At 35.0% G+C, this 17,501-nt stretch overlaps 1 protein-coding gene across 1 annotated transcript in view; it reads right to left on the bottom strand.

Annotated features, from left to right (window-relative positions):
- LOC116166011 (SKI family transcriptional corepressor 1 homolog-B) overlaps positions 1–17,501 on the bottom strand; it is a 37,198-nt gene that overhangs the window by 2,746 nt on the left and 16,951 nt on the right. Inside the window, exon 4 of the mRNA XM_031480821.1 lies at positions 3,468–3,642. Within this exon, the coding sequence (XP_031336681.1) occupies positions 3,468–3,642 (175 nt within the window). The remainder of the gene's footprint in view (positions 1–3,467; positions 3,643–17,501) is intronic.

Here is a 17,501-nt window from a genome sequence, read left to right as displayed (position 1 = left end):
CTTTAGGGTTAGATGAAATATTTTTAGCTAAAAATGCTCCTCGTGCAATTTTTTACAAGGTAGATGCTCAGAAGTTAGCCTAGCTGTACCTCTCAGCCTAGGAAATTCATAAAAGTAGGCGAAAATCATCAATTTTCATGTTTCTTTGCGTTTTTTTGCAAATATATCGCGACCTTTAGGGCTAGATGAAATATTTTTAGCTGAAAATGCTCTTCGTGCAATTTCATACAAGGTAGATACTGAGAAGTTAGCCTAGGTCTACCTCTTAACCTAGAAAATTCATAAACGGAAGCGAAAATCATCAATTTTCGTGTTTTTTTGCGGTTTTTTGCAAATATATCGCGACCTTTAGGGCTAGATGAAAATTTTTGGCTGAAAATGCCCTTCGTGCAATTTCATACAAGGTAGATAGTGAGAAGTTAGCCAAGGTCTACCTCTTAGCCTAGATAATTGATAAAAGGGCCAAAATCATCAATTTTAGCCTAGGTGTACCTCTCAGCCTAGGAAATTCATAAAAGGAGGCGAAAATCATCAATTTTCGTGTTTTTTTTGCGGTTTTTTGCAAATATATCGCGACCTTTAGGGCTAGATGAAATATTTTTCTTTGATTTGAACATATCTTCTCGTAGACCCTGCAACTTTCGTCGATCGACTTCGAGATCAGTTGATCATGAAGCAATCACGCGCAGTGAGAATGTTTACACTATTTTATTTAATGGTGAATGTGCCAACGTTGCCATTGCTTGTCTGAAATCCGCTTCCCTTCCAAAAGATACGCCAGAGATGAAAATCATCAATTTTCGTGTTTTTTTGCGGTTTTTTGCAAATATATCGCGACCTTTAGGGCTAGATGAAATATTTTTAGCTGAAAATGCTCCTCGTGAAATTTCATACAAGGTAGATACTCAGAAGTTAGCCTAGGTGTACCTCTCAGCCTAGGAAATTTATAAGGAGGTGAAAAGCATCAATTTTCCTGTTTTTTTGCAGTTTTTTGCAAATATATCGCGACCTTTAGGGCTAGATGAAATATTTTTAGCTAAAAATGCTCCTTGCGAAATTTCTTACAAGGTAGATACTCAGAAGTTAGCCTAGGTCTACCTCTTAACCTAGAAAATTCATAAAAGGAGGCGAAAATCATCAATTTTCGTGTTTTTTTGCGGTTTTTTGCAAATATATCGCGACCTTTAGGGCTAGATGAAATATTTTTAGCTGAAAATGCTCCTCGTGAAATTTCTTACAAGGTAGATACTCAGAAGTTAGCCTAGGTGTACCTCTTAGCATAGAAAATTCATAAAAGGAGGCGAAAATCATCATTTTCGTGTTTTTTTTGCGGTTTTTTGCAAATATATCGCAACTTTCAGGGCTAGATGGAATATATTTAGCTGAAAATGCTCTTCGTGCAATTTCATACGAGATAGGTAACTGAAGAGTTGGCGTAAAGTCACCTTTCACCTTCAACTTTCATGTGTGAGGAAATATTCATTGTAAAACAAAGTATTTTTATGTACTATTTATTCACGTAAAATAGCATTTTCATATCAAATTCATTCATTTATACGTCAATGCAATCATTCTCCTCTGCGGATTCCACTTCTTCAGGCTCTTCGACGTCCTCTAGTGGTAGTGGGTCGTCTGAAATTACCGACTCGTAGTTCTCCTCGTCTTCCGCTTTACCTGTTTTACGTGAATAAATAGTACATAAAAATACTTTGTTTTACAATGAATATTTCCTCACACATGAAAGTTGAAGGTGAAAGGTGACTTTACGCCAACTCATCAGTTACCTACTTCGAATGAAATTGCACGAAGAGCATTTTCAGCTAAACATATTTCATCTAGCCAACGATATATTTGCAAAAAACCGCAAAAAAACACGAAAATTGATGATTTTCGCCTCCTTTTTTGAATTTCCTAGGCTGAGAGGTACATCTAGGCTAATTTCTGAGTATATCTACCTTGTAAGAAATTTTACGAGGAGCAGTTTTAGCTAAAAATATTTCATCTAGCCCTAAAGGTCGCGATATATTTGCAAAAAACCGCAAAAAGCCACGAAAATGGATGAGTTTGGCCTCTTTTTTCAAGGTAGACTTTGGCTAACTTCTGAGTATCTACCTTGTATGAAATTTCACGAGACATATTTTCAGCTAAAAATATTTAATCTAGACCTCATAGATCGCGAGATATCAGCCAAAAAGGGCGAAAACACGGTTCCTTGGGAGTGTTGGGGTGGCTGGAGCCTTTAGCACAGAGGTCTAGGGGGTGGAATTTTTAATATGTTGTTTCTGACATGACACCTAACTGAACGTATTCCACCAATTTTTTCTTTTCCACCTCAAAATGTCCAGTTTGCCAATTTTACAGTCTCTATCGCCTAGACTATTAGTTAGATTCCGCTGCCAAAACCACAGAGATACTTCTCTGTGAGTAGGTACCCGAAACATGCTTTGAAATCAAAGGGATTGCCTATCACAAAGCACGTTCTATGAGTTTCTGCCAGGGAAAATATGTTATGATTCCCCCCACCCGAAATTATTATGAAGAAATATTAAACGCTTCTGTTCTTTAAATGAGAAACGTTCATTTCCTATGCAGTGTTTTTAGATGCCTCCTCGATTGCCGTGTTTTTTCCACTAACTTCTAGGTACTGTTTGGTCATATTTTCTCCATTTGGATCATTCTACAAGCCTCTTCACCACGTTTGTGTGGAAAATATAGAAATGTCCCAATCGGACAAAAGTTGACACCACTGAGTTTTTTTCCTGAGAACGCATTTGGAGACTGTACGAAGCAATACCTCAATAAATATATACCTATCATATTCAATTTCCCGCCGTAACATATTGGATAGGTAGAGTCAATAGTAGGTAGTAAGCTCTACCTTAGGCTCTCATGGCAAATATACGAAACAAAATATGATTGGAAAAATACTTTTAATGTATGAAATAGATGAAAATTAAACGACAGGAAATGAAGTGAAAGAGAGTTCAATCGCCGCATGGGATACAGAAATATCTTTTAATCCCATTCGTCTGGATTAGCGCTTGAGTTAATTACCACTTCATTGAAACACTTTTGGAATCCATTGACATCGGGAAGACAAAGTGTGGAAACTTATGGTGGATATTCATTTTTCTACCTCTGGAATTAAAAGACTATCTCGTACTGAAACGTATAGAATAATTAATTGACGAAGTAAGCACTCGGTAATACAAGCATTAACTCTTACCTTAACGTAATTCAGTAATTATTTAGAATCTAACTAATAATTGAAGGTGTGACTTAACTCTCTGGCAAGTTCATTAAGCGGATTTCCGTTAATTAACAAGGTGTAATCAAATTACATAAGTACACACTCTGCATGAATAGCGGTTGAATCAATTGATACAGCTGTTACCATGGTTACAATTAAAAGGATTTGTCAGTGCTCGTCGTAAGCCTGTATTTGAAATATATGTGGGTATACAAACCTGATTCGATGAAAAAGTGCCTGTGAAGATCGTGCCTGTATAAAAAATTGCTTCGTTCCGATCTATCCAAAGAAAACCTAGAGAGGTTCCATATTCTGTCAGTTAAAGTTGATACGGCCTCTTGATGTGGTGTTAACGAAAGCTGCTCGTTGCTTTCGGAAACGGAGGGAGGTGCCTGCATGAAAAGAAACTGAGTGTCAATATGTATATACTTATAGCGAGAAGAAAGTTTCACATTGGACCATGCTATACAATTTTGTATTGAAGTTGGGAAATCATGAAGCAGAATCAACTGCTATATCCTTGGAAGAGCAGTTGGTATAATGAATGATTGTGGGACTCTACTTATTATGATTAATTGAGCGATTTATGTGTTATGTTCATGTATATAATATTTTGCTTGGAAGCGTGGAGAAAACTGGGAAGCATATACGCCAAGTGAGGTTCCATATGCACTATGGAGACCAGGGTCCGGGCTATGTATTTAGCAAAAATGATCCATAAGCCAAGATCTAAATTGCAAATAACGAAAAAAATATAATTTAGCAAATCTTGCCGCTCCTCCGAAAGTGGCGCCCAGGTAGCTCATTTATAACGTGGAGCCTGATGGAGACGAGAATGCGTTAGATAAATCAGAATGGGCTTCAATGTCCACTTACAATAAATAGAAGAAAAAAAAGGATTACTCACTAAAGAAACACATGAGGACAATCAAGCACAATGTTGAACGGAAAAATGTCAGAAAATCTCCAATGAAAAAGGATAAGAAACGAATGCAACATACCATATTTAGGCATAGGTACATGAAAAAAATTGTTCACAAAGAATCAAAAAAATGAATTATGTTGACCCCGATCACAAATACCATTCAAGAGAACAATAACAATAAAATGGTTTATTTTGAAAATTCGTATACTTTAATTTTGAATTTCGCTTGATACAGCAAAAACATACTTCATTTAACTTTTGTAGGTACCTATATCATGGTTCTTCCAAAGAGTAAACGATGAACTCCAGGAGAGATAAGTTTAAACAAGCGCGCATTTTTTTTACCGAAATAGCTTTTGTTTTGACATCACCAATGGATATATTTCTTGCAGACGTCTCAATCGTCCTTCGTTAGTACCCACTTCCGACAATCCGTTCTTGAGGTATAAGGAAATATACCCGATCACGATAAGAGGTCGAGGAGGAGGGTTTTTCATTAGAGTACCATGAAGGATAAAACTAGTTCCACTCCCTCCCACCCCTCCCCTCTGCGCCGAGGACAGAAAGAAGGGCAGTAGTTGATAGAAAACGGTTCCTTTCGTCGAGACTTTTAATTAGAATACAATGAGAGACAAAATTAATTTTTATGTAAAAATTATGCACGTTTTACTTTCAAAAACAGCATCTCAGGAAATAATTTGTGGAGGGGGGGGGGCCTTTTAGACAGCGAAATTTAATGGCCGTCTGGCACACCTTTAAGGTATAGGCTACCCACTGCAAAAAATTGCAGGACTCTAGGACCATTCCCCTAGAAGTAGTTCAAAACGGCAGAAGTGGGTCCGGACGGACGGACGGACGGACAGACAAAACGCAAACAATAGCACATTTTTTTTTAATTCTTAAAAAATGCGCTAAAAAGCAGTTACATAGGAAATATGTTAAAATTATATAATTTGTGTCCTCCGGCAACTTCGGTTTATTAGTTTATTAATATTTACTAATATACAGTTTTCTCAAATTTTAGCCTAGCTTTCCTCAATTTCTTCACGGATTTCTCTAAAGTTCCTCTCAAGTTTTCCCCAACTTCCCTTGAACTTGATAATATCCCTAAGCTTCTCTTAAATTCCTCTACGTTCAAGCTTTCCTCAAGTGCTTCTTCCGCTTCTCAAATTCCTCCAAAAGTTCTATCAAGTTGGCATCTCAAGTTCACTCGCCATCGGAATGTTAACCCCCAAATAAAATTCGCCCCTCGCGCAATAATTCCCGACCAGAAACTTGCTCCCAGCGAAATTGGCGTTCAAGAAAGATCGATCTCTAAATATTGCCTTTATCGCGTTCACAAAATTAGCCCACATGTAAATTTGCTCCACAGATTATATGCCTCATTAATTTTTACCCTTTTTGAATATTCTTCCCTGTCGGGAATACTCGCCCACGAGGAACGAAAATTTACATTCACATATAAAAAATTTGCCCCCGCAACTGGCGTTCAAAAATTTGCTCGTGGAATATTGATTCAATTGGGAAATATGCCTGATAGTGGCAGACGTTGTAACAAATTTGAACAAAATCCATATTTCTAAGATTGGTAGAGAACTATCTACGTACAGCCGGGCAGATACCAGGACGAACGGACATGTGATTAGGCGAACAAACATTGCGATTTCAAAAGTGAGGCTCTTTTATCAATTTTATCATCAATTGTATCCTTTTTTTAGCGATCTTTTCTTACCAATTTAAATTCCAAATCTTTCTGTTTTTTAAATGATATTCTTACGCCATTTACGCATTTCCTCTGTAAACTCGTATAGTGGAGAAGTCGTTAGGGCTATGGTAGATTTGTTATTACTTCAATTGTTTAGTTTGCCGCTAGAGATCATCCAAGTGTTATACTTACTTCATTGTTTTGTCGCTAGAGGTCTTCATTCTATCCCTTATTAAATTTTGTCTTGTCTACAAGCTGTACTTGTTCCTTTTTAGAGAAGATCTTGCATTCATAGTGGTTACTTGCAATTTTTTTTTATACACCATTACTCTTACTTGACTTACGTCTACCTGAAGACTCTTGGTATTGGATATCGTCATATTTCTTTCGAGTGTTTCTTTCTATTTTTGATGTGTTGTGGCTGCTCCATTGAATACGCTTAGCGGATTTATATTTGCAAGTACTTCTATTCTGTTCTATTCGCAGGGGAGCCCGACCGGGCAGCACTTAGGCACACCAGAGGCCCATTGTGCCTACCCCCTTTCTTCGCAACTGAGCAAGTACTTAGTGAATCTCCTTGTTTTCTCTTACTTTTCTCTCCTGGATTATTTTTTTCGTTATTATCTACCTGGGTACTACTACGTCAACATCCGTTGTGAAATATTTATCTACGTCGAATTTGACTGCCATACCTTGGAAAATTCCACCGCCATCTTGTGTGTGTCGGATTAAGCACGTGATACATTTTACACCTGAAGCCTGTTTCTGTTTAACTACAATTATTACGAAACCATTTGGAGATTATCGCTTCGCTATTTTTGATCCTACGTACCTACTTTGCTTTTGTCGTTTTGCCGAAGATCACATCTTACCGATACCTATTTCACTTTTGTCTACGTTATACTTCTCCTATCCGAAGATTCTTGTCTTTTTACCGATATTTAGTATATTGCTTTTGAATTGTAAATAAGTTTTTGAAGTCACCGAAACCTAGTCGGAAATAGATATTTACGATTTTTAACTACGTTACTTGAGTCATTACGGAGAATTTGTTCGTGTTAGTATATTTACATTTTGAATTCAAAATTTTGCTTTGCCGAAAAACGCCCTTCTGAGCTCAAACGGCTGTTACGATCAGAGTTTAAAAGGCAATTTTTGTTTTCGACGACTCCTTGGTATAACGTTTGATTACATACTGGTTTTTGATACAATCGAATTGTATAATGACTACAAATTTGTTTGAGTAGTCTTTTACTAAAGACTGCTGATGAAACTTTGAATGATATCTTTGAACCGGAATCAAAACGTCAATCGGCTCAATGGATTTTTCCAACTGACATCTCAGATTAAAAGTAGCCAGGAACTTGATGAAAGGGTAAGTGGGGGGTCTCATTGAGATCAGGCTTGGTTCTCTGATTTATTGTTTTTTCTTATTCTGTAATTGGCGCTACGCCAGTGGATTTATACTCTTCACAGTAGTTGAAGGGAGAGGAACACTTCATGCCGGATTCTACTACTATTTCTGCACGTGCATAATTCGAATTTCAAGTTCATTTGTTTCCAGAAGCATTTAACTAATAATAAAGTATAACAGTATCAGAGACGAGTGTAGGTGATTGAAATACGGGAAATACGAGTTAACGGGCTTATCCGCCACACTTGCTTAGGTACCGTTTCGTCTTTTTACTTGGGCAGCTACATTAGATTAGAGAAAAGGGGAGTTCCAGCTCAACTGCGTGCCAATTCTCCGTTCTATTTTACGATCGCTCAAGTTCAGTCGCGCGATTTTAAGACAGATCGCCGCAATCAACGCGTAGTGAAGGATATAAAATCGGCGGTGCTAATTTTTGTGAAGCGCGGAACAATTACAAAGCGTCTGTGGGTATGAATTGTAGTAGGGCCTGACACACGTGCAAGGGAATTACTCGATGATGCTTGCTCTAGTAAATACTGACACTCAAGCACCAGCTTAGAGTTGATTTTGCAGTGTCCGAGTGCTTGAAAGGCAGTTCTGCTGTCACTGGATATTTTTATTGTTTTGGTCTCAGAGCAGATGCCGGTTTTTGTGCCTTCCATAGTTTTAATAAAAAATAAATAAAGAGTCATATACATAGCGTCGATTTCCGGTCTAAGCAGAAGTTCCGGCATCCTGAAGGTATTTTCGTTCAATCGTAAAATTAGTTTTACTTTGAGGTGCAAATAATAATAAATAAGTTTCCGAAAAACGGCTGACGCTGACCGTGAAAGACCCTGATATATGTATATAATACGATGATGATGTGCGGCCTCCCACATTTTCAATATTTGATTTTTAGCGCATTTTTGAAAAAATACGCTATTATATTCGTTATGACTGGCTGGCTGGCTGTCTGGCTGACTGGCTGGCTGGCTGGGTGTCCGACTGAGATCTCAGAAATTACAATAGCTAGACTTCAAATTTTCACGAAAAGCTTTCTGCTATATAGTTTAGATGTGCAGGCTCTAGCCTATTTTGAGTTAGATTAGGTTAGATTACTTGTGAGATCGATAACTTTAAACTTGTTTTTATAAATATGCAAACTGCATTTTAGGTATGATGATGTAACTCCACACTTTTCATCAGCGTCGAAATAAAAAATCCATCTGTTGTTAGTAAAGCTTGCATGTGACAAATGTTGTAATTGCTATAAAGTGGCTACTTCTGAAATATCTGGATGAAATTATAAAATATAACTATAGTACGATAAGCAATGTAACAAAGCTCTTCGTGATATAGTAGCGATTACTGACTATCTCTGATTTCATTACATACATAGATTATCTTTTTGTTTGTCATATAACACACGTAACGAGAATTACGAATAAAATTTCCATCAGAAAATCGTTTAACAACCGCTATTTTGTGCAGCGCAAATGAAAATATCTTTCAATACTGTGTCACTTGCGTGACCAATAATATATTATTAAATTCTCCACTCCAGTTATTATCTTTTACTAACCATTATATTGTGAATGCCTCTGATTTCTCCCTTTCAGATAGATAAGCCATCTTACGTTAAAATCTACGAATTTTATTTAATGATATGACAGGTCGCGATGTATAAAAGATTACAAATAATTAAACTTTTCGACAAATTTTTTACTCCCCCAACACACGTTTATTCCAAAATTTTATAATGTTAAATGCATTTTTTTTTAAGTATAATATTGGTGATAATAAACATAATGACTTTATTTGGACATGCTAGAACAAATATATAAGGAAAACAAAATCCTACATAGAGCTAGGCGTCCAAAAGGCGAAGTTCACTAAGAGGCTTAAAGCCCTTTGTGCTCTTGTAGGTACTTAGTCTGTCGAACGAAGAACCTAACGCAAAAACCGCGATAATGATGTTAGGGTGCATGGGCGACACAGTGTCCATTGCAGCACCCTCTGGATATCGATTATTATGAAAGATGTACCTGCACCAAATCCACTGGGGAAAACCCAAAATTGCTTCTGTAAATATTGCGCATGCTCAAAACCAAATTTTGCAACTGGTGTTAGATTTACCTGTATTCCAAATGCCTATGTATACAATTTTATTTAAATGCTTTCATAAATAAGAAACTTGCTATTGCGCATGCGCAAACCAACATTTTGAATACGTCGTTAATTTTACTTATATTCGTCGTGTTTACATACAAAGTTTCAATTAAATATCTTCATAAATAAAAAAGCATTGCACATGGGTTTAACCAAATTTTTGACACTGCGCATGCGCAAAACCAAAAATATTGATACACCCGGAATCCTTGGATCAAGCCCTTTCAAATGAGCCCCATATCGCCCAAATCGGTTCAGTGGTGTAGAAGGAGTACTTGTGACGGACGGACTGACGGACGACAAAGTGCAGCCAATAGCGATTTTTCACTTTGAGAATTCCACACATATTTAAAAATATCTGTAAGAGGATTCTAAAAAGGTTTTAAAGATTTTAAAATGTGAGTGTTCTAAACATGTACAGCGTGTCCTATTTTGGTTGAGGCTGCAGTGTATTTCAGCTGTTTTAAAGATAGAGACTTGAGGTTTTCGTGACCCTGACAGTATCGTTCTGGTTAAGTTTATTTGTGAGATATAGGATGAAAACGAAAAGTTTAATTTTTTGAGATGTTATCATATCGAAAGATATTCTAGGTAGATTCCAGTGTCGTAGTACAAAAACCTTGGAGCACCGTTTCTGAGATTTGATCCAAAGCCGGTATTTTTTAAACGCAACATCCTGTAGATTTTAAACTCAATTTTCTGCTTTTGCTGAGAAAAAAGGTAACGAAGAAATGCAAATTTCACCACTTTTTTGAGGGTGGCTCCCAAACAAAACACGTTGGACCCTCGGTTTATTTGGAAAAAGTGCTTGCTGTGATCCTCCCTACCACCCAATTTTTTGCACACTTATTTGTAACACTGTGTATATTATATCATATTTTTCAACATTTTGAAATTACATACTACTATCGTCAGCGATTTTTATTGATTGGTTTTAGTTACCATGGATACAATAAACACAACAAGAAACAACATTTCCGTAAATCCATGGGTTGTGATCCATGAATGTAATCGAGAAAAAGAATGCAAAAAACTGACGTTAATATATACAGGGTGTTACATTTAAAAAATACCAACTTTGTCTCAAATATCAGAAACATTTGATTTTACATAAAAATATCTCAAACAGGCAATTTTTATCCTTTTTAGCGCATTTCCACAAAAATAAAAAAAAATGTGCTATTGTGGCCACTTTGTCCGTCCGTCCGTCCGCTCGTTTTGCGACGCTACTAGTTCTTTATCTTAAGAGCTATTGTTCTACTTTTTTCGCTATTTGGTTCGTTATGGTGTCGAGTCTTGTACCAAGGAAGGAATTTTTTCTGTACCGCTTACAAAAAAAGTTATTGTAAAAAAACAAAAAAACCGTTTTTTACATGTTCCATAATTTTACACTTTTGCCGTTTATTAACGATCCTAGAGATCGTTTATAATTTTGCATTGCTACACTGAGAAAAATGTATATTGTCCATAATTATATATATATTGTTTGTAAATGAAAAGTTTAATTAAATATGGGATAAGAATACAGTTTATTTGGAAGTAATATAGTTAGTTTCCTGACACATCCTTACCAAGTATAGCGTTTCCCAAATATCTTAGTGTATTAGATGCTATTAGAACAGTTTATTTGTCGTTAAAAGGTTTAATATTTGTTAGTATGCATTCGATTACTGCAGTCTATTCATTTAGTCATGTATTATAAATACATTGCATAATTATACTGAATATAAATTTATTAAGCAGAAATGCACCTATTGTTGGAAGGAATACTCTAAAATAGTGTAATAAATAGAATGTTTTATTAGTATGAATAAATATTTATTTGCAATGAAAGAATTAGTGTTTGTGTTTATTAGGTTACCTATTAACTGCAGATCTGAATTGCATTATCGAATGATGCATTAGAGTTCACTTATGAATGAAAATACATTTAAAAAAATGAAAATATTTATTTCTTTTCTTAAAAATAAAATACATTCTATGTAATATTACAAAACTTAAAAAAAGATCATACTTCTGTTAATACTTCTAAACAAAAAATATAGGATAGGTACCTACATATTTATTATCAATCCTAAATTCTTGCAGTATACCTACCAATTACCAATCACATATTTTTTTCTGAAATGGATGAAATAACAAGATTGCATGTATGAAAAAGATTGCATTCCAAAATACGTTTTACTAATTTCTAATTGTTGCAAAGCTCGAAAGCATATAAATGTTCACTCAATCGCAAAGTCTTATATTCTTCATAAATGAAACAAATTTCGTCAAAGTTATTTAAAAATATGTGAGTAATACGACCAAAAATAGGTAATGACGTCCTATCTGTACAAATTATACTGCCAACTTTATAAGAATGATTATTAATTTTGATTTTTTTGCAAAATACTGCCTCGCTAGATGAGATAAAATTGGCGAAACAATTATTTGGATTTGATTCTATAATATTAAAATCTGGAAAGATACAAATAATTTAATATGTATAAATACCATGCATACACCTTACCTTTAAATTCTTGAATGTTTGAACTGAATCCCCAATTTCTAGAAGCACCTCCATTACAAAATATGTCGCACAACACTGAAGAATTCGCAAAGAATGGACTTCTTGAGTTATTATTGCGCACATATAATTATAATTCTGACACCTAGGCATTATATTTAAGCCTGTTATACATTTATCTGTGGCTAATGAACTACATCATACCACTGATATCATTATATTAAAGATTAACAACTTAGGCATTTGTGCCTATTCTTAGTTTTAATTCTGCCTACCTAATACACAATATATTAGTCCGTATTTTCCCTTTATATGTGACTAATGAACTGTTTATTTCTAGCCGAAGTTATTGCATTGATTACAGCAACTGATACCTATTTGTACTTAAACTTTTTGCGTTGCAAAAAATATGTATTGGTTACTATTACATTTTTATTAGTTCTCAAAAGTAAGATATTTCTCCCAAATTATGTTGAGTTAAGATTTAAGAACCTCTAATTAATTAGCAGTATTGAATAAGTCATTTAGGAATACAAAAAATGTAATTCCCACTATTAAGAAAATGCCAAATAAACCGTTTATTTAGATCATTTTTCTCAGTGTATCTGTCGCCTGCCGGTTGGTCTCTCCGTCTGTTCCTTTGTCTGTCTGTCCATCTATCTGTCCGTGTGAACGATAACTTTGTTTAGAAATGTTCGATCGCTTTACATCTCCGTTAGTTATGAACTGAATTGCATGAAATTCAATATGGGCATAGCTTTAGCCATATAATACGCAATGCCAAAAGTTGAATCGAATCGATTCAAAATTCACAGTGCCCTTTTTGCATCTCGACCATTTATAAACCGAATTGCAAACTTTTTTACTTATAAAAGTATTTGAATGAAATTTGATACATAGGCACTTGGAATAAAGGAAAATCAAACGCCAATTTCAAAATTTGGTTTTGCGCATGCGCAGTGCCAACTTTTTTATTTATGGAAGAATTTAAACGAAATTTGATACATAGGCACTTGGGATAAAGGACAATCAAACGCCAATTTTTAAATTTGGTTTTGCGCATGCGCAGTGTCAACCTTTTTAATTGTGGAACGAATTTAAAAAACGAAATTTGATACATAGGCACTTTGGCAATTTAAAGGAAAATCCTAGCGCCAGTTTCAAAAAATTTTATTTTGCGCATGCGCAGTGCCAACTTTTTTATCTATGGAGCCATTTAAGTGAAATTTGATACTTAGGCGCTTGGAACAAAGGAAAATCTAACGTTAGTTTTAAAATTTAGGTTTGCGCATGCGCAGTTCCAACTTTCTTATTTAGAAAAGCATTGAAATGAAATTTTTCTCATAAACTGAAATTGAAGTAGCACGTCAACAATGGATTGCCCATGTGCAACGCTATCTTTCATATTTGTGGCCGGATTTTAACGATTTTATAGAAGTTGCATCTTACAAATGGGAAATGAATGCAAGTGGAAATGCGCTTTATGTAAATCGTTTACGATTACTTTTTAACTTGTTCTATCTTACATCCTTTTTCTATCTTACATGGGTAGTAAGATATGGTAACATCCCAAAAAGTCTATATTTTCATTTTCACTCTGTATATCACAAACAAACGTATCTAGATTGATTCTGTTTTTGGTTTCACAAAAAAAAGTGGACCGGGGTCGCGAAAACCGCGTCTCAATCAAAGTTCACATAAACATAGGTCCTGTAACGGGAGCATTAAAGTCGGATCTATTTTTCGAAACTTTAAAGGGGTTGGATTTTCTTTAACTTGAGGTGTTAGGCAGAGTGGTTCTATTAGATTTTCAAAGTTTGTTATTCTAAATTTAAAGTCCCAAATGAATTAAGCGTTTTTATTTCTGCAAGTCGAATGTTGCATTATGGCTCATGGGAAAGTTACTGGTGACTGTCTGGGACAAGATAAGCTAACGTTAATTGGAAATAAGTACAGTACAGCTGAATCACATCCTGTTTTTAATAATAAAACTGTTAACTTTTTGCGGAGGTGTAGAAGGGATTAGTAAGTTCGAAGATCGTGAATTTTCAGGGCTGGTTGAGCCGCCGTAGTGCTCACATCAAAATGATTAATTGGGATGAGAGTCATTTTTTTCGGGCGTTTCGTGGCAGTCGATTGAGTTATTTAGGTAATAACTCGGATTTTTGTGGGAAAAAATTGTATCTTTTGAGTGGGTTTAGAGGGAGTTGGAAACCCCACTTGTAGAAAACGAATTTAATACTCTACGGCACTGGTAAAAATGTTACTGTAACAATTAATTTTTTGTAATGAAATACCACGGCTAGCTCAGTAGTAAACTTTTAATGGCTGCTACCTTGCGAAAGGTTGGTTCTTTATTTCCAGTTATACTCTGAAAATTAATATAATTGATTCAGCGAATATAAATTAACTTCCAGCCCTATCTCGTGATCTCGTTCGAAATGTTATCAAAGTTTTTACTATTCGTCATTAATTCAACAACTAGTATATTTTCCTATTCAAAACAAAATGTACACGCCTCTGGATGCCAAATGAAATTTTATCCCACACAAAAGAACGGTATCGTTGAACTTCAAATTCAACTTCACAATTAAGGAGAAAAAAATCACCAAAATCTTTTGTTTGGGTTCGCTTATCATTCATAAGAAATATACAAATCTGCTCACGGAATAAACTCCCTTGAGTCGACTTCTTCAGGAATGTTAAATTGTCTTCGAGCATAAATTTTTTATACAAAATATCCAAAAACGATCGACTCCTTTTTTTACGCAATGCAAAAAATGCAAATAACTTACATTTATTGATGCGTCGAAATTTTCTCCAGATTACATTCGATTTTCTCCTTTTGAAAGAAAGTTGGATGGTGGGGCGCACTGTACAATACAATCGTACCTATTGTATCACCTGGTTGCTCGTTGAAAGTGAATTTTGAGACGCGGTTGACTACTCCAAATTAGCAGGTTTCTCGAAAGTTTATAATTGACCTTTTGTTTATTCACTGCAATAATTTACCAATGTTTCGCAGTAGGCAAATGTCAAAATTACCCTTATAGCTTAGGGCTTTAATAGCCAGCAACAGCGCGAATTAATTATCTTTAAACTTTTTACCGGTTACCGTTTTATTCAGAATGTAACACCCCGTATAGCTATTTGAGTTTAAAAAATGAATAAAAGTAAGGGTTTCCATTTTCAGAAATGTATGTGCATTAGTTTCTTATTTCATGATTACGTCAGCTTGTCGTTGGACTCCCTGTATTATTGAACATGTGGACTAACTAATTACTTTAATTTACCTTCGTCATTCATATCTTCATATACACAAAAATTAATCGATGTGGAGAAACTAATTAATTCTCGGATTGGTGGCATTTCGTATTTAAATTTGACTGCGTTTATTTAATAGAATTTCCATCCCCTAACATGTCTCAACTGCGAAATGTTTGTAGCTTTATTCACCGTAGTTGCTGTAGCATAGTTAATTCAATGTGACATTTTAAAATGGAATGGGCAATTTTTTAAATTACTCTAGAAAATCGCTGCACGGACGCGTGTTACCGAGACCTACACGATTTTCGGCGTTAAGGTTACAGAAGAAGTTGGCGATTAAAGTTTATTGAATCTGGGCCACAATTTTTTTTAACACAAAGACGACATTTGATGAATATCGTTTGGATATGTAGAGATATGTGTATTTGACTATTGTATTTTCGGTTGCGGGTATAATGCAATATTTTTAATCCCAGATGAGAGTTTCCCGAGGGAGACGTCTCCGTGCTTCCCTGCTCACTAAGCGTGTATGAGCCCTTGACTAACGGAATTACACCTATTTACAAGACACGCTCTTTAATAACTTTCTAAATAGAACATTTTGCTAATAATCTACGTATAGCTATACATTTCATTTTGGAAATGCGACGTCAAATAAGGTTTTATTTCAAAAGAAAGTTGTCTAATATTTTCTTTTGCTTCCACACTTCTTTTAACATTTTAGGGAAGACAAAGTTTGTTCTTGTACAATGGTTATCCACAATCGTTGTAATTGTAAATAAGTAGAAATATTTTATTAATTGTTAGATAAGTTTAACTGAAACAAGAAAATCGGTTACATTGAAAGTTATTCATCAAAAACCAAAAGCTGTCATAGATCGACCATGAAATGACACATGTTAGGCTCAGTGTTTTTTTCTCGTGTAGGTTTTTTGTCCCTAATATATTTCATTTTTCTTATCTTTTCTTACGCACATAGCGTTTTATTCAATTCCTTATATAACACAGCGCAGGAGTCTTATTCGTACCACCTTGTCCGAGCCGACTGTTACCGATCTTTGGAAGTGGCGCGAAACGTCTGTCAGTTCTCAATAATTACAGTAAATATCCAGTGTACACAGTAGTAGATGTCCGCATATATCCAAAGATTTTCGCAAATTTCCGAGGATCGAGCAGGTTCCGTGGATATGTTCGGTTCCAATTTATTTTTTTCCAATTCTTGTCCCAACTAACACAAAAACAAATTGACTACTGAGGAATCTAATTGTTTCAACTCATTTCAGTTTGCAGTAAATAAAAAAAGATAAATGCTTAGAAATACATAGTACATAATACGCATAGTCCACAAATGCTTCCTTTACATTATTCTTACTGGTGGAACGGTTTAGTTACCTTTCAAAGATCGAAGACCTTCCTTACACAAAATAAAATTGAACCTCTACGCCACTGGTAAAAAATTTTGAAATGGCAATTAATTTTTAATTTGCCCACGGCTAGTTCAGTAATCAAAATGTTTTAAAATCCCTTACCTTGCGGAAGTTTGGCCCTTTAGGACCTCTCAAAACTTGAAATTCAAAATCTAATGCTCTGGTTTGATTGAACTCTAATAAATACGCATATGACTTTAGTTCATTGAAATATATTAATAAAAACAAAGGCCAATTTCCATTTTTTTTCTGGATGTAAAATATTAATTTGAGACATTAAAAAGAAATATAAAGAAATGCAATGCCTATCTTGTGATCACGTGTCCATGCTAAGTTTGATCCTTACCTAAAATTCATTTTTACCACTTCATAAATTACTAGTACATTCTCTTGTGCAAAATAGGCACACACCTCTGACTACTAAATTTTAATCCGACTAAAGGAATGGTATCATTGAAATTAATGCAATAAATAAACCCAAATCTTTTGTTTGGGTCCGTTTTTTATCAATATAGTATAAAATTTCAAGCAAATAATTTTCACACGTCGATTCCTCTGGGAATATCAGAATTATTGCAAACAAATTTAATATGCAACTTCCTAAAAATAATCGACCACTGCTTTATGCAAATCAACAGAAATTAGTATAACCACAGTTCTTAACGTATATCTGTGGTATAACTTTCAGTAATCCACATGTCTCCTTGGAAAATGCCGCTTTCTTTATAAATATAGAAAAACCCTGGTGATTAATGCAAAGTTTGGCAGAACAAAAGTTCGTATGAATCGCGAATCCAAGTAAACCGGTTTCAATTTCATAAAAGTAATTTTCGAGATCGTGATTATGCAAAGG

Source organism: Photinus pyralis, unplaced genomic scaffold (assembly GCF_008802855.1).
Source record: "Photinus pyralis isolate 1611_PpyrPB1 unplaced genomic scaffold, Ppyr1.3 Ppyr1.4_LG3a, whole genome shotgun sequence".
Classification (NCBI taxonomy): Eukaryota; Metazoa; Arthropoda; class Insecta; order Coleoptera; family Lampyridae; genus Photinus; species Photinus pyralis.
The sequence above is the reverse complement of the archived record's forward strand: the minus strand, read 5'-3'. Positions and strand labels throughout refer to the sequence as shown.